We start from the raw sequence: 25,660 nt of genomic DNA on the forward strand, positions 1-25,660 counted from the left end.
TTTGTAAATACAATAAAAACCCTGAGCTGTGCAATTTAAGTGGGTGACTACTAAGACGTGAGAATTATACCCCAATTTATCTTACATTCCATGGAAAACAGCCCTCTACCTGATCCCATCTTTAAGAGCAGTCAAGGGTTGGGGTAGCAGGGGGATGGGGAGATGGGTGGGCATTCTGGGTATGATTAAACCATCTCTCTCAAGTCTCTGGCCAGACTCTACAGGATGCAGGCCAGGGTTCCCCAGCCCACTCCTAATCTCCTTACTCCGCCCCCTACCCTGCATCCTGCCCTCTCTGTCCTCCTGGGAGCAGCAGGGTTCCCACTGGCACCTGCAGGGCTGCTCTCTGTACCTCAGATTCCTGTTCACCAGCTCCTCACCCCACCCTCTTACCTGTCTCTGCTTCCCCTTCCTCCTGAACCACCGCATTCACATCCTTCCAAGTTGTGCACTTGTTCTTTGCTTTACTGCAGACAATACCTGCCCCAAAGGTTTCTGGGGTGAGGGGGAAAGGGCTCGGAGTAAAGCTTAGAAATCTGTACTCGGTGGTATTTGAAAGATGGAGTTTTATGCTTCAAAAAATGTGTTTTTTCCCATAAAAAGATAGTATCCCACTTTTAAAGCTAAATAATTTTTGAGATCTCTTGCATAAATAATATTTTATTACAGGTAGCAATCTAATTTATACATGTTCATACATTTCAAGGACTACACCCAAGCATCAGGAACATAAAATTTCAAATGCAAAATAGAAATTTACACCAACAAACACTATGTACTACCTTCAGTTGCTTACACAGGATCCAAAGGAAGCAAGCAAACCCTAAAATCATAGCAGAAGCATTTCCGCACACTGGTATCAACATCTAGTTTGTGCTGAAGTGTTTCCGCTAGATTCATAGAGTATTCCTCGGAAGGAAGGAGCGAAGAGCCATCATCTGGTTGCCTTCCGGACTTTCTGCAGCTCTTCCACGGGCTTCCATTGCTGGTTGATGGTTATAAGCTTGAAAAAAGAAGAAAGCAAGCTGCTTTGTTAAGGATTTGCTCTCGGTCCTCACATTCCCTTAGGGGACCTGTTGTTCTCCCTGAAGGAAGAACATCACTACAGAATCACCTCTCCTCAACCCTGAATCAATCACAGAATAGCAGACTGGCCAGTTCCTACCACTCCACCCGCTAAGACCTCTGGGTCTGGAGGTGTCACAGGATCAGGGGGAGCAGTCACACATCTGTCCTACTTACATTAGCAGTGTCAAGATTTTTTAATTTGCTAAGATAGCATTTAAATTCAAGGGGTGCATCAGTTCCTTGTAAAAGGATGGACAACGTTCAAGGCACAGGGCAAGACACACAGTAGGCTCTTAAAATTCCCTCCTTGCAGTTGCTTCGGGGAGGCATGAATGAGCCAATCAGCTCTCATTTAGACACCCCCATTTGTCCCCAGCAGCGCTTTCTCATCCCGGGCCCTGAGACACAAAGATTCTGAATGCTTCTCCTTAACTTAAATGTTTTCAGAGCTTTGCCTTTTGTGAAGTCTTTTCTAACAGCCCTAAATGGTGCTCATTCTGGCCCCATGCTTCTAGTCTTCAGAATATTTAAATTACAAAAACTAAAGCCTAGAGCGGTGAGCTGGCTAAAAGTGCTTGCACCCCAGGCCTACAACCTGGGTTTGATCTCTGAGATCTCCATGGCGGGAGAAGAACACTGATGGCGTCAGTCAGCCTCTGACCTCCACACGCGAGCCACGACACAGGCGTGACTCCCTGCCCCCAACAAATAGTTACAAATACATAAGTATATAATAATTACAAATAAAACCTTTTGAGTAGTCTTTTGGAAAATAAGTGAATGACAACTAATTCCACTGAGAAAAATATTCACTCCATTTTCAGGAATTCCTATTGTTTATCCCACCTTATATTAATTTTAGGGAAGTAATAGGGAAACAAGCTAATGTATTTCAAAATTGATAAAGATTTATATTTGAATGGCTAAATATGGGCTGGGCACTATTCTAAAAGGCTCTGTATTTAGATTCTTTAAGCTCTGAGGGCAAGTTTTATCATCATGATCATTTCACAGATTCAGAGAAGCCAAACTGTCCGCCGTGTCTGTGCAGAACAGAACAGCGACCTGAGCTAGGTCTCTAGACCACTGTTTCCAAAATGACACTAGATGTCCACTGTCGGCACAAGGGCTACAGCCTGCTTTACTGGCAAAGGTCCTAGCTGAATGTCAATCACATCTTGTAACTTCAGCAATACCTTTTGGGGTTGAGTAGGATCCACCATTTCCCAAGGTTCTGGGTTTCTTTTCCGATCAATACTAAAAATAAAAGAAGATTCATTAAATGAAGGTAAATGTGTTTATACAAACCCGAGAGAGATTGGGCGTATGAAATATCCGGGGACTGATTCGGTCTCCACACTGCAACTGTTAACTTTGGTCACCCGCTGTAACCGCTGAAGTGAAAGAAGCGTCCACTGAAAACTCAGGGTTTGCTTCGAGCTGTAAGGATCCCTTCCTCTGTAGTGCAGGTAAGAGGTCTATTACTTTACTGGGCGGGATTGGAGACTATGCCCACAAACAGGTAGTCATGGAGGTGAAAGGACAAGCAAGGGCCGGGTTTCTACCAGGGATGGGGGCTACGGTGAACTGTGCAGGCGCTGGCTCCGGGCACCACCCTCTCTGCCTGTTGTTAGAGCGCCTGTCCTCTCTGAACCTTGAACCAGCTGTAGTCAGTCTCAGAAATATCTCTTCCTTGAATCCCAGGAGACAAAACCTAGCTAGTACTTTCCTTTACCCAAAATTGAGAATAGAGTTCATTGCAGATAGCTGAACGTTTCAATTCTATCACAGTAGGAGAGAACTTTCTCATTAAGTTGACATTTTGAAACCTGAAAGCAATTATGTTTGATGATATGTACCCCCTAAATGTTTTTTTTAAAGTATTTCAATTTCAATGCTTAAATTTAAAAAGAAATCAAATTTTACTTCGCTACAGGAGAGTCGAGGGTTCAGATGTAAGAAACAAATGTCACCGTCTGTCAGCCTCTCCGACACCAGAATTCTTTTTCAGCCCACACTTTGGTGTTCTGATTCGTAGGAAAAACCCAGACACTGACGGCATGTGTTTCAGAATCTGCAGATCGGAGAAAAGCAGACATCCCTACACGGGAGGTATTAGTACTTACACCACGTCGGTTTTTTTCAAAGCATACAAAGAGAAAGCTGAAGCTCCAGTGGCTGCCACGGTCATGATAAACGCCAAAGGAATGAGCTAAGACAGAACAGGTGGGGGATAGATTCAGTATGAAACCTCTGAAATACAACAAAATAGTATAAAAATTCAAACTCTTCACCATCTTTTTTTTTTTTTTCCTCTAGAGAGAAAAAACCCACTCAGAAGTCAAGATTTACCGGTTGCTTTAAAAACTTACTTCCTTATTTTTCATCAATCTCTGGAAGATGCCCATGATGACTTTAGTGTAGAATTCCAAATCTAGAAGGAAAAATCCGAGATACCGATCAAAAACATCCTGCCGGGGCTCGGGGAACCAAGCCGTCCAACAGACGCAGAAGGCCCGGCGGGGGCCCGCTCCGCAGAACTTTCCAGAAGGAGACGCACCTGGGGCGGCTGTAGTAGGGAGATGTTAACGCCCAGCAGCGAGCCGGCCTTATATGCTGCCAACCGCTCGGGAAGGGCAGCGTTCTGGTCACGCGGGGACCAGTCAGACGGACGCGCACTGAGCCAGCTCACGCGCGCCCCCTGCAGGACGGTCGCGCAGCGCGGCTGCTGACCGCGGTCCTTACCCGCGGTCCCCTTCTATGGTCCCCATCACTTTCTGTCGGTCCTGCACCTCCAAAAGTCTGGGAGATTCCCGTGTGATGGCCAAAGCCTGGGTGAAAGACACCCAGCCCTTCTAAAAAGAAGGGACTGAGGGAGGGGTAAGGGAGGGCAGGGGCTCTAGAGTTGACCGCCACCTTCTCCCGGAGTACCAGGAGAGGATGCCAGGTTCAGGGCGGGGTAAATTGGACCAAATTCAACCACATAAAAGTTCTAAAACGTGACTTGTCACACACGGAGATTGCTAAAAAGTAAATTGTAAAGTTCATATAAACTCCAACGGAGTCCTGATGCCTGCCCCCTCCACCCCCAAAAAAGTCAGGGTTAAGGGAAAAGAAACAAAACTCAACTGCAGAAGATTCCAGGTGTCCTTTTCTGCTGTGGACTCGAACTGTTGGCTTCATCTTTGGATTACCCCCCTAACTGAGAAACTTGAGCTGGCCGTTTGCTTTGTGAATATTTCCTCTAGGCCAGCAACTATGCACCACTGAGCCAGATTCCTGGACCGGGACATAGTGGGGCAGAGCCAGTGTGCTAATAGACGCAGACATGTTCAAAGCAGGGTGAGTGACAGAGGGAGGTCCTCTCCCAACACCAGCGTTCTTAGTGCTCACTAAGCCAAAACAAGCTTGGTACTTTAAAGTTGTTTTAAATCACACTGAGGGTATAGTTGTGTCCGTGGGAAAACCCTAGCTTAGGATGTACTAGAGTGTCCAGACTATGGCCCCCGAGTTGCAGGATAACCCAATACATTTACAGATGATATTATGCCACAATATCAAAAAGTTGGATAATCCTCTGACTTGGGTTAAATTTCCAGTACAAAATCCTTCTGCAGGAAAGAAACTTTTGGCAGAGGTGGGGGTGGGCAGGGGTGGGGAACAGCTGTCTTACTACAACCTAGCCCAAGCGGGTCTCAAACTTCAGATGCTCCCACTCAGCCAGGTGAGTGTTGGAATCACAGATGTGTGCAACTGAGCAGAAAGAGAACATCTTTTAAATTTGTATTTTATTTGAGAATTTCACTCAAGATATTTTGAGCATTTTCACCTCCACTCCTCCTCCTCCAGTCCCTCCTGGATCCATCCCTACCTCCCTACCCTCTAACTTCGTGGGGTCTTGTGTTTGTTTGTTTGAAATAACCAAGTCCAGTTTGTGTTCCCATATACTCTGGGGTATGTGGTCATCCCCTGCTGGGGGCCACATCCTTAAGGAAAACTGATTCTCCTGGAAAAACCATCGACTGTCTATAGCTCCTCAGTTAAGGGGGGAGGGGGATGTCACGAACTCTTTCCCCGCCCTCGTACTAAACTGCTGATTAGTTTGATCTTCCTCGGGGCCTGCAGAGGCACCCAACCACCATGAGATCGGGAGTGTGGTGGTCCTGTCATGTCCAGAAGACACTGTTTGGTTCCAGTCCCCCACAACCTCTGGTTCCTACATACACACACCCCTTCCCCATGATGATCATTGAACCTTGAGCAAGTATAACAGAAATGTCCCATTTGGTACTCAACTGACAACTTGGCCTCGGCATTTTAATCAATTCCGGTTCCGGCCCTAATAGTGTCCACTGCACAATACAACTCTCCTGAGGTCTGAGAGCTGCACCTATTTACCAGGAGAGAGACGGATTTAAAGGGCAGTGATGCTATGTCTGCTAAACATAGGAATCATAGTAGGCTCACCCCTAGAGCCTCTGGACTTCCCAATTACAGGCTCTCAGGCAGATTTACAGTAACAGACATGGGTTTTCTTCTGTGGAGTGGATCTTAAATCTAATCCAAATTTCTTAAATCCAAACTTTTTAATGGTTGGTTACCCCGTAGCATCTGTGCCACTACTGCACCCATGGAGGTCTTACTACAGCACAGCCCAGGCTGGCCTCACACATTGGTTACTACTGTAGTTTTCAGCTGGGCAAGGCCATTGATGACTCCCCCACCCCACCCCCACCCACCCCAGCAGCCTACACAGCACTTTCCAGTATATTTCCGGGCATCTATCCGAAGGAGTCTATTTCCTACCACAGAGACACGTGCCCATCCATGTTCATAACTACTCTGGTCACAATAATTAGCAAATTCACCATAGTATTGATCATTCCATGAAGTTGCTACATTGTTCTATTTTTGTTCCCAAGTTTTTAGGATAAAATGTTAAAGGTACTGAAATATGTATCTACATATAGAATGTGCTCATACAACCTTTAAAATACACTCATTTCTACTTGTAGCAATGACAGATCCAGGAAGCCACACTTTTGACCTTTAGCGTGAATGCCCAGGTATGCTGAATTCTGAAAGATGCAGGGGTAGGGTATTTGCTTTGTTTTTCTCTTGGGTTCAAGGAATTACAGCAATTCAAGGTAATTTGTATTTAACCATCAATTTCACTTATTAACATAAACGCAGCAATTTAAATATTAAATTATCTGCTCAATAAATATCATTACAAAAATAGGTATATGCTAACAATCCATATCTTTTGGTCTTTTTTTCCTGAGTGCTGGGGGCAGAACCATCTAGAATTTTCCACCACCCAGTTCTTCAGAATACACTTTCCCTAATAAGATTCCCCACTTCACAAACACTGAACACTGGATCCAGGTGGGGCACCAGGCCACTGCCACCTGGAAGACCAGGATGTGAAGCAGGTATGCCTACCACCCTTCACCTTTCAAACGTGGGCAGGCCCCCGAGTTCCCATCAGGACGCTATGTCCTTGCTAATTCTTCGAGGAAGCTTTCTGTCTCCCCAACTCCCAATGCTAGACATTCTTAGAGCCTTCTTTAGCTAGGACAACCTGACTTACACATCCAGTCATGGTTGTTGGGCTCTCTCCCATGGAATGTAAACTTAAGCAGCAAACCTCCTAGCTTCAAAAAAAATTTTTAAATAATTTATTTGTATTTTATATACATCGGCGTTTTTGCCTGCATATATGGGTGTCACACCCCCTGGAACAGGAGTAACAGACAGTTGTGAGCTGTCACGTGGGTGCCCGATACTAGGAGTTCCAGATATTCTTCGTGCTAGGGTCAACAGTTAAGGTTCAAGGGCAGTCTGAGCTCAGTACAAGGAGGAAATAAACACTGCCAACTTACTGACTTGCTGTCCAGGCCCAGTGTTCACCTTCCGCAAAGAAGACTTTGGCATGAAAGTGAAATGAAGACTGGAGTTGGTTGTTTTACTCTTTGCTCCTCTGAGGGCCCGCCACCCAGCTCACAAATAAATCATATGGAGGCTTATTCTTACAAGTGCCTGGTCTTAGCTTGACTTGTTTCTGGTCAACTTTTCTTAACTAAAATTATCCTGTCTGTCTTTTGCCTCTGGGCTATTACCTTTTTTTTTCTATATGCCCTTCTTTACACCACATCAGCTGGCTGTAGTTGTAGCTTGGTGGCTGGCCCTTGGTGTCTTCCTCTCCTCTTCTTGCTCCTAGATCATCGTTTGCTTCCTGATCCTTCTTTTTCTCCTTGTATTTATTCTCTGTCTGCCAGCCCCACCTATCCTTTCTCCTGCCTTGCTATTGGCCATTCAGATCTTTACTAGACCAATCAGGTGTTTTAGACAGGCAGAAACACAGCTTCACAGAGTTAAACAAATGCAACAGAAAGAATGCAACGTATCTTTGCATCATTAAACACGTTCCACGGCATAAACGAATGTGGCACATTTTAAAATAATATTCCACCACAGGGGACTATTGGGGCTAACAGAGTAGATCATGAGAAGGAAGAGGTGGAGAAAGGCAATACGAACACAGGACGTGTGTGAGAATGTCATGAAAACCAGCTTAGTAAACTATAAAGTCTAAGTAAAAACCAATTTTTTAAAAACAGTCTTGGAAGTTGTCCAGAGCAATCTTCTGATTGTGGAAATTGAGTCACAGGATGTCCTGGTCAGACTCTGCCATTTCCTGGGCATTTCGGTGACAGGCACCTAGATGCCATCTTGGGTGGCCCAGTTAAGGTGCTCCCTACACATGGCTAGTGAGGACAATATTAAAAAAATTGTGGCTATCATTACTTCAGAACATTACAAGAATTAGAATGTTATATGTCAAAGGATTTTTAATTCTTAATTGCTTCTATAAAAATAAAAACATACAGACCAATCTATGGCCTCAAATTACAATTACAAAGTGGGGGAGTTAAGACTACAATGAGGAAACCACACAATGGGTGGACAAAATGAACATCACCAACGATGTGAAGCACACTGTGCCTCCAGCGGAGAGGATGAAGAATAACCGCGGTGACACAAAACGTACATCCAAAGAAGTGCAGAAGTGCTGGAGCTGACTGCTCTACCAAAAACTGGTCTGTTTCCGAAGACGTTGAGGCCAAGACAGAGAGAACTGCTTCCCAGTAAAACATGGAAGGCACATGACAGCCAAATTCAAGGTGTAACCCCAGACTAGATCGTCTGACAGAAAAATGATTACATAGGCCATCACAGGGACAGAGAGAGGAACTCACTGGATACATTAAAACACTGTGTTGATGCTGAACTTCCTGAGCTTGGTGAGCGAACTGCAGTATGAGACAGTGTTATTCTTAAGACACACGCACTAAACACTAGCTAGAACGGAGGACGAGTCAGACAGTGTTTAAGACACAGGCATGTTTGACAGTGAACTCCCAAGGCTTTCCCTGGTGGTGCGGACATTGTTGTGCTTGAATAACCGCGTTACTCTATGGCGTTCGGGACAGAACCGCTTAATGACACTGTCAACCCCAAATAGAGTGATGCATGACTGTATTCTAGCCTCCAACTGTTCGGAAAACTGTGTGTGTGTGGAGGACAGAAAAAAATGACGAAATGCTAGATGGAAGAATCTGGGCTGGAGAATGCTGAAGTCCTCCGTCCCAGTCCTGCAACTTTCCTGTAAACGTAACATCACTTCAAAGCCACAAAAAGCGACCAAAAGTAACTATCCTAACAAAATCACACACACACACACACACACTTTTTATTAGTGTTTTTAATATACTTTCTAGAAGTAAGATGGTGTTTATCAGGGCAAGTTTCTCAGTCTCTCTCTCTCTCTCTCTCTCTCTCTCTCTCCTAAGAAAGTGTGAAGTTGCAAACCATAAAAAAGTGAAAAACTGAATAAAATAAAAATTTAATTATCTTCCAAGGAAGAAAGTCCTTTCTTAAATAAGTTTTCATACACTGTCAAGCTTTCCCGACTCAAGGACGGCTTCACAGTCCTAAGCGATTCCCTGAAGTGCTCTTGCTTCACTGAGGTTGCTTCCAGTCCGTTCTCTTGCAGAGCAAACAAGGCAGCCTGAGGACAGAGACAAGCAAGAGAGAACAGTTAATTTGCTTCATTTAAAAACTAGCAGTAACGTCAACACTGCAGTCTGGCTGTAAACCTTTGGCCTCACGTCAGAGGAGTTCAAAGCCATCACAAACACTAAGCTAGAAGTTAAGGAACCTAAAAATCCACCCTACAACACAGTTTTGTTTGGTTTTGGTTTTGGTTTTTCAAGACAGGGTTTCTCTGTGGCTTTGGAGCCTATCCTGGAACTAGCTCTTGTAGATCATGGTGACCTCAAACTCAGAGAGATTCGCCTGCCTCTGCCTCCCAAGTGCTGGCGACTCAGGGTAGGAGAGGGCAGTGTTGGGTCTCCAGCGTAGAAGTGGGCAGTGAGGTGATCTTTGTGGGGCAACAGGGGACAGAGGGTAGGAAGGGGCCAAGGAGGATTCTAAAAGTGTGGTCACTTCACAATCACGCACTATTATATACTTAGAGCACAAACTTCAAACTTACCTCTTTGCAGAGGTTTCTAAGATCAGCTCCAGAGAAAAAACCCGTTTCTGCTGCTAGCTTTTCTAAAGAAACATCAGGCCCTATCGGCATGTTGTTTGTACAGACTTTTAAAATAGAAAGCCTGCCCTGAAACAAAACCAAAGACAAAATATTTACAATCCTTAACATTCATGCTTAACACTGATACATTAAACATTTTAAGTTCATTTTTTTATCATATTACAAAGTATGTATATGTAGTGTATATGTACAGTGTGTGTATTTGTGTGTGTGGTACATGTGTAATATGTATGTATTTGGGTGTGGTGTGTGCAGTGTATATATTTGTGTGTATAGTGTGTATTTGTGTATGTATGGTGTATGTGTATATATTTATATGTGTGGTGTCTGTGTGTAGTATGCGTTTGTATATGTAGTATATGTATATGTGTGGTGTATCTGTGTGTGAGGTGTGTATGTGTGGTGTGTGTGTGTTCATAATCAATTAAAATCACTCTTGCTTCTGAAAGAGACTGAGTCATCAATGGTCCACACAGTAATGGTGAAAAGCAGTTTCTTAATTATGCTTCAAGTAGCCAATAGTAACCACTTCTTACAAGACAAGATGACTCTCTTTTGGGAACAAATACTGCTATCAGAACAGTCTTAAAAACATGAATTATCAGATACATTTAGAAGCATCAGACATTCATTACTTAAAAAAAAAACTCTTTAAAATTTGATAAAAGCCCAAGGAAGGAAAAATTAATTCTTGGAGCCCTTCACCATCTGCCAGTTGTTCTGTGCACTTCCTGACTGAACACACTGCAGACCCTGAAGCCTCAGACACTGCCAAAGCCTTCAGCACCTCCTCCATCCCTGTGCACAACACCACCCAGTGCCCTCCACACTGCTGAGACACCAGAGTCACTTCCAGGCATGCTTCCCTGAAGGCAGGGCCAGGGAACCAGCATGGACAGACACCAATCAGAGCACGAGGTTGGCCTGCGCCCATCTGGAACTCAGGCAGACATGGGTGCACTGCTGAGTGCAGAGGAAACATCAGCTGTTACCTCCTGATCAGGAGGGGGGACATAGATCATCTTATCCAGTCTTCCAGGCCGCAGCAAGGCATCATCTAAGACGTCAGGCCTATTGGTGGCCACAACGATCATGACATTCTGATGAAGAATCTCTTGGTATTCTGAGGGAAAGCATATAACACAGAGTCATGTCAACAAACTGCTACTTATTAAAACCCTTTCAAGTAAGTCACACATGACAAAGTGCTCTTTCAACAAGGACAACCTCTCCTCAGAGCCAGGATGCTTACTCGCCATCCCAGACACCTTCTTGGTACCAAGTCAACCCACAAGTGTCTGAAAGGATAGTAGTCCTGACAGGTGTTTCTCTGTGTGAGAACTGACAAAGGGCCAGAAGGAAGGACACCTGCCTGGTGCCCAAATCCACTCAGGCACCCGATAGATGACAACTATAAACAGACCGCTTACAAAGGCAGACTGCATGGCTAACGGGGGCCATGATGGTTCTGCAAGGTCTAGCTTTCCGTATCCCCAAAGATGAAAATTTCATCTTTTTTTCCAGAGGCAGAAATGATCAACCTGAGCTGTAGTTATGCAAACCCTGGATGCGAAGCAACATGTGCTTCTGTTTGAAGTGGGATCTCATGAACCCCTGGCTACCCCCAAACTCTCTATCCAACAAAGGGACCTTCAACTTCCGCTCCCTTGCTCACACCTCCTAAGTGCCGGATTTCCCAGCACACACCAGCACACCTGGTTTTGCGTAGTGCTGGGATAGCATTCAGGGTTTGGTCAGGCCAGGAAGTCACTCCATCACTGACCTACATACAACCCCAAGCCCGAGAGAAGAAACAGTTAAAAGCAAGACACGGCAGGGCCTAAAATCAAAACCATTCATTGAGTTGGATAATTCAAGTGGTCCTCCAGTGTTTACCCCCCAGAGTAGCAAGTTTCCCAGCATGCTAATGGGAACCCCTGCAACATGAGATCAGGTTATCGTGGGGCCCCTTCAAATTATAGTGTGCTTTGTTTCTACTGAGTGGTTAAGATGCTCCCTCTGTGGAATAATTTAAACATAGGGAACAAACAGAAATATGATTATAATAAATCAGATATTACCCACTCAGGGTAAGAAACCACTGTCTGAAAGCAGAGGCTCATAGAAGCAGAGGACTCAAAAGCTAACTTTACTCACTTTCAACTATTGAAGTTACTCAAGTACTAGTTTGTTTTGTAACTGAAGGAAGGTAAGTCCTTCTCAGGATATATTCTCATATTCATGAGAATAAATTCCCTTCTCCATTAAGTAAGATATATTTCTCATTCTTTGGAAAATAAAATCCACATCTAAGATAATTATAAGACTTTTTACTTATTCTGCCCAAATCACAATTTTTATCAGTCCTATAAAAGCCCCAAGAAGTCAGTGACATCATATAACCCTTCAGAAGATGGATTCAGCCTAGGAAATGCAGTTGTGTGGGAATGCTACCTAATTATGGCCTGAAACAATGGTGCATCCTGGCTAAAGAAGAGCTCCAGCTCCTGGTATTTACCCTGGTGGTCTGATTTATTCCCTCTTCTCTCTACCGTCCTAACTCCCACACCATCGAGTTCATTCAGCAGAACTGAAAGAACTCGCTCCCGAGCATCACATCCCAAGGTGCCGACTGAGCGAGACCCCAAGACTGAGTCAATTTCATCCAAAAACACAAGCGCTGGAGTATTGGCTCTTGCTTGTCGAAATACCTTAGTGAGGGAAAAAAAACATAACGTCACACACTGTTCCGGTGACTATTTTCACTTTGCTATCTGCAAACATTAAAACAGAAAAATGAAGACTCCAAGTGCTTAGGAACTAGAAAATTAGTAAATAAAAAAGTCAGTTATAGATAGTCATAAAAATGCTGTCTTCTTTAAAGATATTTAACATGGAAGTGATAACGCTCTTTCCTTTTAAAACAGGATTTCATTATGTAGCCCGGGCTGGCCTGGAACTCACAGAAATCTGTCTGTCCTGAGCACTAGGATTAAAGGCATAGCCACCACACCCACCTGATAACAAATATTTAACTTTAAAAACCCAGAGAGACGGCTCAGGGGCTAGTACATACCCACACTGGGTGACTCATAATTCCCTGCAACTCCAGTTCCAGGGGAATCCAGCGTCCTCTTCTGGCCTATGTGAGCACTGCACACAAGTGCACATGCCACACATGGACACACACATGTGCAATGATTTTTTAAAAATTAAAAATAAAGTTTAAAAAAGATAAAATTGCAGGTTGATAAAACCTCACCTCAACATTATTCAAAACCAGAGAGAAGAAATACATGCAACAGCAGCAGGAGGCGGAGGAATTGTGGGGAAGAGGGCTCTTATTTTAAACTTAAGCATGTATAACTTTTACGGCTGAGGAAAAGACAATACTTGAAAACAAACGAACCTGAGACAAGACTTTTTCCGAATCTCCAACATAAGGTGAAAAGAGGTCGGCTCCGCTCACTGACACAAAAGAGCAGTAGCAGCTTGTGGCCAGGGCCCTCACCAGAGTGGTCTTAGCACATCCGGGGGGGCCATAGAGGAGAAGGCCCTTTGGCTGTTTCAGACCCATCCTAGCAAACTCCTGAGGGAACTTCAGAGGCCACTCGACACACTGTCAACAGGCAGAGAGACGGAGATGTTAGTATACCAGGCACTTCCCAAATCCCGCCCCTCATCTGGCACATCCCAGAGCCGGTTGAGCTGAAACAGCCTCCTGTCCTGAGCAGCCCAAGAACCCAGGTCCCTACTACTTGGTTTCATCTGCACCCAATGCCTTTCACTTGGGGTACCAAGCTATGCCTGAACATTCTCCCAACAGTTCTCTGTGGCGTTTCTCTTTAAACTTTTAATTATCTTTAAATTTGTACTGTCTGGGTCTGGGTATGTCTGTGTATCGTGTGCATGCCTGGTCCCTGCAGAGGTCAGAAGTCCCTGGATCCCCTAGAACAGGAGTTATAGATGGTTGTGAGTCACCATCTGGGTGCTGGGAACTGAACCAGGTCCTCTGTAAGAGCAACAAGTGCTCTTAACTACCGAGCCATCTCTTCAGTCCCATGTGGGTAATCTCTAACTCTCATCACCTCAAACTACCTGCTTGGAGAAGTCTTCCAAGGACCCTGAGCAGAAAAGCACCCCTTCTCCCGGGCACAGCCTGTACTGCCTTCCACTGTACTTAGAACATTTAGAGCTCATTACTATTCTTCTCCCATGTTGGGCTGGTCACTCTGTTCCCGCTACAGAATCAGCAGAGTTCACACCTAAATCCGTAAGTCCCAGCAGGCACTCATTAAATGTTGCTGAACAGTGAAGAAGTCCTAAACACTCGAAGGCAAATAGCTTTACAATCATTTTAGAAACTCAGAGACTCAGGCCTATGAAAGTTAGACGTGAACTTTACTACTGGTGAGTGTCCAACTTAGTGCTGGTGAAGTGGCAGAACCAACAGTGACCTCAAGAAAGAAGGGTGGCAGGTGAGAGCTTTGTTCCAAAGGAGACAGATTTTTAAACTAACTAGGCCAAAACAGGCACTCCAAGGAGAAGGGATACTACAAACAGAGATGCATGAAACCATTGAACTGACTGTCCCAGCAGTGAGCAGAAGCAACAGAAGTGAAGTGGAAGTGGATCACAGTAGGCCCTGCAAGCTCCAACTGACAATGCAGAGTGTTCTGGAAGGGAAGGAAACTGAGGCAGGGAGATCAGTCAGGTCAGAAATCTCTTGCAATGATTCAGGCCACAAAAAACTGAAAGGCTGGATGTACCACAGGCAATGAAGACAGCAAGACAGACTAGTCACTGAAACATAAGGAACTGCATTTCACAAAGTTCTGGCACCATACTTCTGACGGGGAACTGCTTGCTGGTTGACCACAGCCACCCATACAGGGAATCTTAGGTGTGGAGGTAGCGTTCTTTTCAAGATAGAGTCTCACTATGTAATGGTGGCTGTCTCGAACTCACAGAAATTCAACTGCCTCTGTCTCCCGAGTGCTAGGATTAAAGGCATGTGCCCTACACTTGGCATTAACTGGACCCTGGACATGTCATGTTGGCAGCCCTGTGGTTATCTAGCAGAAAGATTGCTAAGCAGTCCTGCTGAGGTCAGGGAAAGTCTATTCAAGACTTTTCAAGTAACAGCGAAAACGGTCTTAGATACCGTGACCATCACCTTGGACTGCAGAAAGGATGTCTAGGGCCGGAGAGATGGCTCAGTGGTCAGGTGCACATGTTGCTCTTGCAAAGGACCTTCCTAGGTTTGGCTCTCAGAACCTACATGGTAGCTCACAACCACCCATACTCCAATCCCAGGGCATCTGACACCCTGATCTGTATGTGGTGACCATTATATATACACATGCAGCTAAAATACTAATAGGCATAAAATAAAAGTAATTTTAAAGAAAGCTGTCCATGAGTCTCTCAGAGCACCAATATCTCAGGGAAGGGAGAAGGGAGCCCAGAAAGGTAGGAAGTGCCACGGCCAGGCTAACAACACAACAAAGGGGCATGGCTGATGCCTTTCAGGCACGAACTTTGGGACTGTGAAATGAGACAAGCCCATAGGAAAAGTTCCCCACAGCTTCAACCCCAGACCCCAGGAGGAATAGCACAGTATTTGCACATAACCTGCATCTATGTGCTGTAAATTACCTCCACCACTCATAATAATGTAAATGCCATGTACATACTTGGCACACTACATTCTTTAGGAAAAATAACAAGAACAAATGTTGGATCTGGTCAGGGCAGACAATAGTTTGGACAGCTGGTTGTATCCACAGATGCAGAACAGTGGAAACACGGGCCAAACGTTCTCATTTACAGGCTCTCAAACTACTGTGGCGAAGGAATGACTGACAGCCTGCATGTCTCAGAAGTTAAAGCATTTACTATCCAGCCGGTCATGGGAGTTCTGCCGACCTGTGTTCTGGATGAGAATGAACTCCTTAAAGCAAAAGTTTTTAGAGAGGGTTAAGATGGGAAAACACAGAAACTAGATTTGATGTCTGCAGAGCAGGAATTCGGGTAAGACAGCAAATGTATTTGATTGCGGCATTTCCATTACAGACACAGAACGCTACCATGGGACTCAGCCGGACAAGCTGATTAACAACGCTTACCTGCTTTAACTTCAGCTTCACATCTTCAAGTCCCCCTATCTGCTCCCAGCCAACAGGCTTGACGTCCATCAGCCCAATAGAACTTCGAAATGATGAGGGCTGAATCTTTTTCAAAGCGTCAAGAAAGTCAGTTTCGTCAATTTGAGGACTGTCCTGGTTCTGAAGAAGCCCCAAGAGAAAAATCAAGCCAAAAATTAGGCAGGCTTTTGCTATAGCATACACACATAACAACCTAAAGAAAAAAAAAATCTCTCTTTTGAATGTATAAATCTAATTCCACTAGTCTCAAGTTCAAGCATCGCAGACAATCCTTTCCTCGAAGTGGAAGTGCTGAGGTCACAAGGTCCCAGGCCTAAATTCAGACAGCTACAGCTGTTAACCCGTCCTCTCAGGAAGCCACAGCCACGCCTGCCCCTCTGGCTACAGGAAGCTGTTCTCCCCAGAAGACTAACAAACTTTCAAGTCTGCCAGGATGTGACAGGAAGAAATAATACTCAAATTGTGTTGATTAAATTTCTTCAAACGAGAGTGAAACAGAGGAAATAACAAGTAGAAAGACATCGGTGTTTGCGACTTTCTATAAACGCTGTTTTGAATAAGAACACGGAGGAGGGGATATCTTTACGCTTCAAAGCATCTCCTCGTACTATAGCTCCATGGAGGAACCAGACACCGCCCGGCAGCCGTTCAGTATTCGGTTCATAACACCAATGAGCAGCCGAGGGGTCTTGTGCTCCACATGGTAAAGTCACAATCCTGACTATGTACTGGTCCCATCAGGGATGTATGCCTGGAATCTGACCATTCTACAGAATAACCCAAATCACTCATGTCAAAGTCACAAATCTCAGATTTAAAAAAAAAAAAAAAGACAAACAAAAACCTCAAGTGGCCCCTATAAAACAAAAAACATGCCCGTACACAAACGCGAGTACAGACAGACAGACAGACACACACACACACACGCACACACGATGGACAAGAGAGTATGATATTACTAACTTAGCAAGATGTTAAAAAATTATGGATTTAGATAAAGGGCCTGGTTAAAGTTCTCTGTAACTATTTTGGAACTTCCCAACAAAATTTAAATGATTTCAAAAATAAAAAGTTAAAAAGAAACTTAAGAGAAAGCGACTTTTAGAGAAGCTAAGCATCCTGACCCTATTTCCCGGTGACTTACTGTCTGTCCCTCCCCTCTCAGGTTGTTGCTCTCAGCTGTCTTTAAATGCTCTTTCCATAAGAAAACAATGGGCCCGAAGTCCTTTCCCTAGTCATGTCTGCAAGTTTACTTATCTGCCCATCTCCAAATGTTCGAATAGCAGGTCACATCCTTTCTGGCTCTTCTCATAATACTCAAAGGCCATCTTCCCCCTATCATTAAGTATTAATTACGATTTTCTTGATCATCCCAGTGAAGCACAATTTTGGTTTGATCAAGGCTACTTAGGATGGGGTGGGGGGGAGTGGAGGGGATGGGAAGAGGGAAGGGAGTGGGAACTGGGACTGGTATGTAAAATGAAAAAATGATAGTTTGTTTTCTTTTGAAAAACAATAAATTTAAAATAAATGAAAAAAAGCTTCTTGTGTTCATTTCCATTTTACTTATATTGTTGTTAAGTAATTTGCCTTCATATCATATTCTAAGTATTGGGTTGTCTATAAACTCATTTTCAACTATTTGATTCCATTTCTATAAGACTACGAAAGTGGATACTTTTGATAACCAATTCTAAGTAGTAGTATCTAAAAATGTTAGCAGCTTTCATGTCTAGGGTGATGTTTTAGGCAAAGTTCACTTTCTTTATACTTGGCTTTCCTGTTGAGTTTCAGTCGTGTGTTTGACAGGGACACATTCTGACAAACATTCGCAGGTTGATTTACCATTCTTGTGCACGTGTCCTATTGTTGATGAAAAGACTCACGGAACACATAACCGTAATTTTCTGTTTTGTTTCTTTACTGGTTTGCGGTATTAGATCCTGGGCATGGAATACTCAGTCATTTTAGATACCATCAACTAGCATTTGAAAATCTCACTTCAAGGCCACTGCACACTCTCCACATCATCTGACTCTCTGCACACTTGCAGGTATATACGTCCTTTCCTCTTCTGAATTTATTAAACTATGTTTCTGATTCCTTAATTGGACTCTTTCAGAAAAACGTTAATGGATTCCTTGTCTGCCCTGGTACAGAGCCTCTCACCTGCCTAGTGGGAGAAGAAAGATGAGCCAGATCTTCCCAGACATCTCTGTCCCTTCTTCCCTCTGCTTCCCTCGGGTTGTTTCTGAATTTAGCTATTACCTATAGAGACTAGACCCCTCCTCAACAGCAGTCAGTGGCTGGTCCACCTAAGCCAGAGAAGCTTAGGATGAAGTCTAGAACTTCAAAGCAGAGGAAATCTAAATGAGCCCCCCCCTTCCCCTCTTTGGAACTCTCACCCCTTCCCACAAAAGACATATATTCTCATACCTTTACACAAGATCTCATTAAAACTCTAGGCAGTTTGGTACCAAATCCATTAAGATGGGGACTCAGAAGTGCATCTAACTTCTTCCCACCGTAGAATAAAAATAATGCAAAATTAGGAAAGATATAAATTATTTAGTTGAAAATAATTTAGGATGTTATGAACGACACTGAAGTGTCCTAGAATCCTCAGCTGCTGAAATTATTGTTTGCTGAAGACGTTTAGGGACTCCAGTTATCAGATACTAAATGACTTGATCTTTAAATTAATAGTATTAAAAAATACTACATTTAACATCATTCTAAATATTTTAAAGTAGTTATAAATTCAAAATTTGAAAATCAGTGACAATCTTGAATAAAATACAATTCCAAGTATTCAATTTCTCTTGAATTAGCAAACTTTATTTCTCCCATAGACATTTATCAATCATAAAAAAAAAACAGTATCCTGGCAATGAAGAAATCTTACAGATACCACCTTATTCTAGAAATTGAACTTTAAAGTTAACTGTGAGTGGTTAAAATTCTTGCTGTGGTATCATGGCTGTGGGTTATTTCTAAATGTTTTAGGAAGACAAACACACATGTAAACTCAAGCACACAAAGAAGGAAATGAGAAGTAATCCAGCAGATGTCACGACTAGAGCATTGGGGGAAAGCTATACAAAAGCTCTTAGTCCTACGTTTGCACCTTTCTGTCTAAATCTCAGGTGGCTGCTTAAAAAAATTTCAGTTCCAATCTGTCAGATTCTTCTGAGGGACAATATCCTTCCTGGCTGCTCTGGCTCTAGCACTAGGGAGTTCCTGCGGCAGTGACGAAAATTCACTGAAGAAACTGCCTGGAAGATTCGGCCATTTCCTCATCTTCAATCATATATTTATACGGCATTGAGATGCAAATCTATGAGATAAATTTATATACATATATAAATTTATATACATATGTTCACATACAACACACACACACACGGAAACAGCCATGGAGACTGCCAACCATGCCAAGGAACGTACTGTACTTAACACTTCTTTAACCCCAAATTAATTTGTCTATCACCAGGAAAGACGAACACAGCTAATCATACGTCAAACGTCTTACCTTCTCATGCTTAAGAAGGGCACACATGGCAGCCTCCCTACAGAGTGCGGTCAGGTCAGCACCAACATAGCCAACTGTCATTTCTGCCAAGAGACCTAAGTCAATCTGACTGGAGACGGGCATCTTGGAAGTAATCACTTGTAGAATTGTCTCTCTTTGTTTAAGTGTGGGAGCCCCAATGACAACCTACAGGTAAAGCAAAAAATAGAAAAATTAAAACTATACAACTAAATCCTTTCTTTAAAAGCATCCTCACAAATCTGCCCCCCAAGTGCCGGGATTAAAGGCATGTGGCACCACCGCTGGGCAAGGGACTCTTCTGTAATGACACTCTCATAACTATTCTTTGTTGTCACATCTGGGAGGAGGGAAACTCAATTGAGGAATTGCCTCAATCAGATTGGCCTAGGGCATGTCTGCAGGGTTTTAATTGCTAATACATAATTCTGGAGCTTGCATCATGACCTTTTTAGCACACCTTAGATTCTGAATATAAAAAAATACTAATTGCCTAATGAACCAACAGAGGCTGGGAATTTGATCAATGAAAATTATATATTTCACTGAAGAAGTTCTGGCCGAGATGGATCAAACAATAGGCCAGATCATCCAGGTGCTTGCTCTTTGGGAGGAGGGCCTTTGATAAGATGGTGCACGGAAGAAACCCACTCACGGCCTCGAAAGAGTTAAGCAAAAGTATGCAATTGCTACTTCTCTGCAGAGTCCTACCCCAAAATTCACGCATTGCTTAATTACTAGTTATTCTAACTATTCCTTAGCAATTAAAAAAAAATCACTTGAAGACCAAAGCTCGTAAAACAAGGCAGCTCTGAATATTCAACTTTCTTGACAACCCAGGAAGTCAACTGTAGAACAGGAAGCTGGTATCTTGACACGGAATGAATATATTAAGGGGCTAATGTCTGCGTTTGTTTGCCTGTCCCGTCTTCTGTGACTAGGTTTTTACTCCAAAGCTGTTTCAGTTGAATATGCTTGCAACAGGCTGAGCTACCTTAAGACTTAACATATATTAGTCACCTTCATGGCCCGCAATACAAAGCTAATGACCACCCTGTTTCCCAGGATGATCTGACTCTAGAATAAGCAGGCTCTGGCTCACAAGTCACAAGAGATCTACAAACCCTGCCTGACCCAGCTGTTCAAAAAGGTGAGTTTCGAGGGACCAGGGGCTCTAACCAGAGCGGACTATTTACCTCTCTGTCAAACCGCCCGGGCCTGCGCAGCGCTGGGTCTAACTCATCTGGCCGGTTGGTGGCTCCCACAACCACAACCTCCCGGTCCCCGTGGATGCCGTCCAGCAGCGTCAGCACCTGGGCCACTACCCGGCTCTCCGGGGCTCGCCGCGGGCCACCTCTCCGGGGACACAGAGCATCCACTTCGTCCAGGAAGAGGAGGCTGGGCCCGCGGCTGGCCAGTTCCCGAGCGCGCTGGAAGACGCGCCGCACGTTCTCCTCGGTCTCCCCGGGCCGGGCGCCCTGCAGCGCCGGGGCGCTCACCGCCAGCAGCTCGGCGCCCGCCTCGCGCGCCACCGCCCGCACCAGCTGGGTCTTGCCCACTCCCGGGGGTCCAGCCAGGAGCACACCGCGGGGCACCGCCAGCCCAAGCGCGCCCAGGGCGAGCGGGTAGCGCAGCGGCAAGCGGAGCAGCTCCCGCAGGGAGGCGGCCGTCTCCGACAGGCCCCCAAGGGTCACCTCCTCCGGTGACTCGACCTGAGGCGGCGGCTGGTCGCTGAGCGTGATGCGGGTGTGCGGTGTGACCAAGCCGGCGGGCTCAGGGTCCGGCGTCCCGCCCACCACGTGCAGCGCGGCAACGGGGCCGGGGATGCCCGGCGGGGTGGCCACCACGTGTCCCCGCGACACCGGCCGGTGGCGCAGCAGTTCGTGCGCTACCTCCAGCACCGCAGCGGGGCTCGGGGCTCCCGCCTGCGATCGCAGCACCGGCCACACCGTGACCCGCCGCAGGGGCGGACAGGGCACCGGCTGCAAGCTGTCCAGACTGATCTTCCCCGCTGCCGCCTCGGCCCCGGGGCTCGCGCACTGCGGGTCCAGCTGCACAAAGCCGTCCGCCCCGTCGCGCCGGGGCCAGGCCGTGCAGAGGCAGCAGCCGCCGGCGGGCAACGTGATCCTCAGCGGCGAGCCCAAGCGTGCGCCCAGGCTGCGGAAGGCGGCCGGCCCCAGGCGGCAGCGCTGGGTGCCCCGGTCCCGGGGATCCACCGGCAGTAGCTTCAAAAGCTGTCCGTCAGGGAAGGGCCCCGAGTCCGGAGCCATGATCAGGAAAATCACGCCAGAGAGAGCTCGGCAGCAATTCCACCCGGCTGCCGGATGCAGGCGGCGCGCATGCGCCATGAAAGGACAAGCGGCTGATTGACGGTCGAAAGGGCTTATGGGAAAGTGAAAAGGCTGGGGCTCCTCCATAAACTTTCCAGAACCCGCATTGTCCCTCCTGCAGCCTTCAGACAGGGTGTGAACTGGCATCTGACAGACGCAAAGCCACACTAGGGCATAAACACGCACCTTGGCTGCCATATCAGTGTCAGGTCTCTGCCTTCTGAATTTCCAATAAGAGTTTGCATTTTTGTGAAGTAGAAATAAAACTATGGGGGAGGGGACAGGCTGCTGAGGTGTAAATAAATAACCTGTCAAGTTAATCGTGATGGCCACACCTTATGAAATTTATTTTTATTTTCGTTCCAAAAAGCTCATGGCGTCTAGTCATGGGAAAGAAGACCTAATATAAGACCTAATAACCATCTTCAATATGTAAAGGGGCGGATGTGAAAGTTAGCGTCCTTGTGGATGGCTGTGGTATAGAACTGACCAGGAAATGAAAGTTTAATACGGTGATCTTAAGAGGTTTTCTCTGCATATTGTGAGCACGGTCGCGTGAAAGATAGAGTCAGTGGCCATAGCTAATGCCAACAAAGAGAAGTATACACAAGACAATTAGAACCGCTCAAATCTTACAATGGCTGCATTGGTTTAGCAGAGGTGGAGGCTATGCTAGTAGGGATATGAGGTGGAGAAGAGTACGTGTTGTTTTGTGTTGCGGGGAGACATTGATCCCATCCAAGGTCAAACTATAAAGTCCTCTGACCTTAGCCAGGACATACACAGCTTCCCCACAGGAACACCCACTCCTGTCCTTATGTCACAATTATCAACAAGGTATTCTGTTCCTAGGCCTTTGACTCTACGCTCATCCTCAGGAGAACTGGAGATGTCTCCCAGCCAGCCAGTAAATCCACCCTGCCCCTTTGAGTCAGACCATTCTTCAGTGTCTTGTTTCAACCATTTGTACATTCGAATTTATCATACCTACAACGACAAAGTCTTGTAGAAAACCATTCTAAGCTGGGTGTGGTGGCTCACACTTGTATCCCAACATTTGGGAGCCTACCTAAGGATTATCATCACAATTTCCAGACCAACCTGAACTACCAAGTATGGGAAAATGTCTCCTAGAAAGAAAGAAAGAAAGAAAGAAAGAAAGAAAGAAAGGAAGGAAGGAAGGAAGGAAGGAAGGAAGGAAGGAAGGAAGGAAGGAAGGAAGGAAGGAAGGAAGGAAGGAAAGAAAGAAGGAAGAAAGAAGAGAGAGGGAGGGAGGGAAGAAGGGGGAGGGAGGAAAAAAGGGAGGAAGGAAGAACGAACGAAAGAAAGAAAGAAAGAAAGAAGGAAAGAAAGAAGGAAAGAAAGAAAGATTTTGACAAGAAAAGCATTATTATAGTTCTGTGGTCTTATATTTGTTCCCAGTACCCTAAATCTGGTAATTCTATCTCTGAGTACCATCTAAAGGAACAAACTCATGCACCACTAGAGGGAGCCCAGAACCAGCAACTGAAGCCTCAGGCCCTTGGAGGACCCAGCATTCTCTACTGAGGCTGCGGCTAGGTTCTCCCCATTGTTCACACCCAGTTGTGTGAAATCACCATGGTCACTATTGATTGTCTTATTACCTTGCCAGGCTACTGTACCAAAACACTATATGCTAAGCAGGTTACAATAGGCAATAACAAATTACCTTTTTACAATTTTTAAAAATTAAATTGTGTGTGTGCGCGCGCGCGCACACACACACACACACACACACACACGGAGTCCAGAGGCACTGGATCTCTTGGAGCTATGGTTATAGATATGCCACTGCATGTGGGTGTTTGGAATTGAACTCAGGTCCTCTGTAAAACCAGCAGTATGCACTCAACCCTGAGCCATTTCTCCAGCCACTTTAAAGATTTTTTTAATTTATCTTATGTTATGTGTATGAGTGCTTTGCCTTCGTGTATGTAAGTGCATGACTTGTGTCCGGATATTTCCTTACAGCTTTGGAAACTTAGAAGACGAAAACCTAGGTGCTGACTGAATCAGGACAAGAGGGGACTACTTTCTAGGTCATGTACTTTCCACTCTTCCCCCAGATAATGGAAGGAAGCATCTAACTCCTTTGTTGTTGTTTGGGTTTGGTTTGGGTTTTTTTGTTTGTTTGGTTTTGGTTTTTTTTTTTTGAGACAGGTTTCTCTGTGCAGCCCTGGCTGTCCTGAAGACCAGGCTGGCCTTGAACTTGGAGATTTGCCTACCTTTGCCTCCTGAGTGCTGGCATTTAAAGGCGTGGTGCTGCATCTAACTCTCTTGTCTCTCTCTCTCTCTCTCTCTCTCTCTCTCTCTCTCTCTCTCTCTCATTTTTGTTTTTTGAGACAGGGTTTCTCTGCAGCTTTGGAGCCTGTCTTGGAACTATCTCTTATAGACCAAGCTAGCCTCAAACTCACAGAGATCTGCCTGCCTCTGCCTCCCGAGTGCCAGGATTAAAGACGTGCGCCACCACCTCCCCACAAGGGTCTCTTCTGTAATGACACTCCCATAACTATTCTTCATTGTCACATCTTGGGGGAGGGAACCTCAACTGAGGAATTGCTTCAATCAGATTGGCCTATAGGCTTGTCTGTGGAGTGTTTTCTTGATTGCTATCAGTAGAGGGGGGCCTGTTCCACTCTGTGCCGTACCAGCCTCAACAGCTGGGCTTGGACTGTGTAAGAGAGGCAGCTGAGCAAGCCCGGTAAAGCAAGCCAGTAAAGAGCATTCCTCTATGAGCTCTGCTTCAGTTCCTGCCCCTTGGTTCCTGCCTCCAGCTCTTGTCCTGGCTTCCCTTGATGATGGACTGTAAACTGTAAGTCAGACAAGCTCTTTCCTCCCCGAGCTGGGCATGGCCAGTGACAGGCAAACTAGGCCCGAGAATAGTACCAGAGAATGGGGTGCTGCTGTGGCAGGCCTGGCCATGTGACTTTTATGCCTTGGAATGTTTTGTGTGAAGAATCTAAAGGATCTTGGAGCTTTGAGCTGGAAAAGCCATTAGGTGCTCAGAGTTTTAATGAGTTTTTGTGGAAATTTGGAAGGCGGTGCAAACAGTGGAGGCCTGGAAGGAAGACAAGACATTCCCTCCCAGCACGCTGGAAGTACGTATGTATACTACTGCACGTGATTCACGTGGTGCTGGGGATGCTAGGCACACTCTCTACCATTGGAGCTGCATCTCTGCCTCTGACCTAAACCCTTCAAGGACAAAAAAAGGGGGGTTTCTTCTCCCATGGCCTTCCACAGAACCCCAAACATGTTAGTGCTAAGAAACAAAGCAACAACGAAACCACTAAGTGCATGAACAAGCGAGTGGCGGCTAGGCTGAGGAGGTAAGGAGGAATTTCATCAAAGAACTCAGTGTCATCTCAGCTGTCTTTCTGCTCTAGGCAGTGTGCTGGGAAGGGCGGTAGAGTGACATCTAGAGCACACTGGCAGCTGAGAGGGCAGAGCAGCAGCCTGCACTCCCCGCAGGAAACATTTCACCCCGGTTGCGCCCCACTTCTTAATAACTTGTAACAATGTGAAGGGAATCTCCCTGGAAGAGGTTAGATGTAGGCCGAGAGTTTTAACCCCTTCCAAGGAGGTTCCCCTCACATCGTTACTTCAGACTTCTCTTACCCTGATGCCCTGTGGCACCATCCATGCATGTGTGCATCTAGTTGCATTCTGTTTGTATCGTTAGCCAGTTATGAAAATGGACTTTCTAGTGTCTGTCCGTTGTTGAGCCCCACTTCTTAATAACTTGTAATGATCTGCTCCCTAATCCAACGCTGAGTCAAACACGAGGTGCTCAGTAGTTAAATCTCCTTGTTTCTTCGGTTCCTAATGAATTCACTCAGATTTCTTTTAATGTAGGAGAATGAGTTTGGCGATTTTCAGAAAATCTGGTCTAGGGATTAGAGCT

The 25,660-nt window shown here is 45.4% G+C and overlaps 2 protein-coding genes across 3 annotated transcripts; both read right to left on the reverse strand.

Moving 5' to 3' along the window:
• Nucleotides 1-644: 644 nt before the first annotated feature.
• Nucleotides 645-3,737, reverse strand: Coxfa4l3 (cytochrome c oxidase associated subunit FA4L3). 2 transcript variants are annotated; one of them, XM_048459994.3, is made up of 5 exons: nucleotides 3,629-3,737; nucleotides 3,441-3,502; nucleotides 3,195-3,280; nucleotides 2,265-2,325; nucleotides 645-1,003 (listed from the first exon to the last, which is right to left on the reverse strand). In XM_048459994.3, the coding sequence occupies exons 2-5, from the start codon at nucleotides 3,474-3,476 to the stop codon at nucleotides 935-937; spliced, it is 252 nt and encodes an 83-aa protein (XP_048315951.1). In that variant the 5' UTR covers nucleotides 3,477-3,502; nucleotides 3,629-3,737; the 3' UTR covers nucleotides 645-934. The 2 variants fall into 2 exon arrangements, with proteins under 2 accessions (XP_048315951.1, XP_048315953.1); XM_048459996.3 differs by lacking the exon at nucleotides 3,629-3,737 and having other exon boundaries at nucleotides 3,441-3,622.
• A 5,084-nt stretch (nucleotides 3,738-8,821) lies between these two features.
• On the reverse strand, nucleotides 8,822-21,917 carry Afg2b (AAA ATPase AFG2B). The gene is made up of 8 exons (XM_048459753.3): nucleotides 20,602-21,917; nucleotides 19,388-19,573; nucleotides 15,817-15,975; nucleotides 13,098-13,307; nucleotides 12,207-12,399; nucleotides 10,681-10,811; nucleotides 9,629-9,754; nucleotides 8,822-9,142 (listed from the first exon to the last, which is right to left on the reverse strand). The coding sequence occupies exons 1-8, from the start codon at nucleotides 21,880-21,882 to the stop codon at nucleotides 8,978-8,980; spliced, it is 2,451 nt and encodes an 816-aa protein (XP_048315710.3). The 5' UTR covers nucleotides 21,883-21,917; the 3' UTR covers nucleotides 8,822-8,977.
• Between the last annotated feature and the right edge of the window lie 3,743 nt (nucleotides 21,918-25,660).

This window comes from Myodes glareolus, chromosome 10 (genome assembly GCF_982192425.1).
Source record: "Myodes glareolus chromosome 10, mMyoGla1.1, whole genome shotgun sequence".
Taxonomy (NCBI): Eukaryota; Metazoa; Chordata; class Mammalia; order Rodentia; family Cricetidae; genus Myodes; species Myodes glareolus.

What these genes read in the sequence shown, in the direction of transcription:
- Coxfa4l3 (XM_048459994.3), bottom strand. Translation starts at nt 3,476, where the DNA reads ATGGGCATCTTCCAGAGATTGATGAAAAATAAGGAA. An exon ending in TTGAAAAAAACCGACGTGGT is followed by an intron (nt 2,326 to 3,194) that starts GTAAGTACTAAT and finishes TTTTATTTTTAG; the next exon opens with TATTGATCGGAAAAGAAACC. An exon ending in ATCCTACTCAACCCCAAAAG is followed by an intron (nt 1,004 to 2,264) that starts GTATTGCTGAAG and finishes TCTTTTTTCAAG; the next exon opens with CTTATAACCATCAACCAGCA.
- Afg2b (XM_048459753.3), bottom strand. Translation starts at nt 21,882, where the DNA reads ATGCCAGTTCACACCCTGTCTGAAGGCTGCAGGAGGGACAATGCGGGT. An exon ending in CCGGGCGGTTTGACAGAGAG is followed by an intron (nt 19,574 to 20,601) that starts GTAAATAGTCCG and finishes CTTTACCTGTAG; the next exon opens with GTTGTCATTGGGGCTCCCAC. An exon ending in CGGAAAAAGTCTTGTCTCAG is followed by an intron (nt 12,400 to 13,097) that starts GTTCGTTTGTTT and finishes TCCCTCACTAAG; the next exon opens with GTATTTCGACAAGCAAGAGC.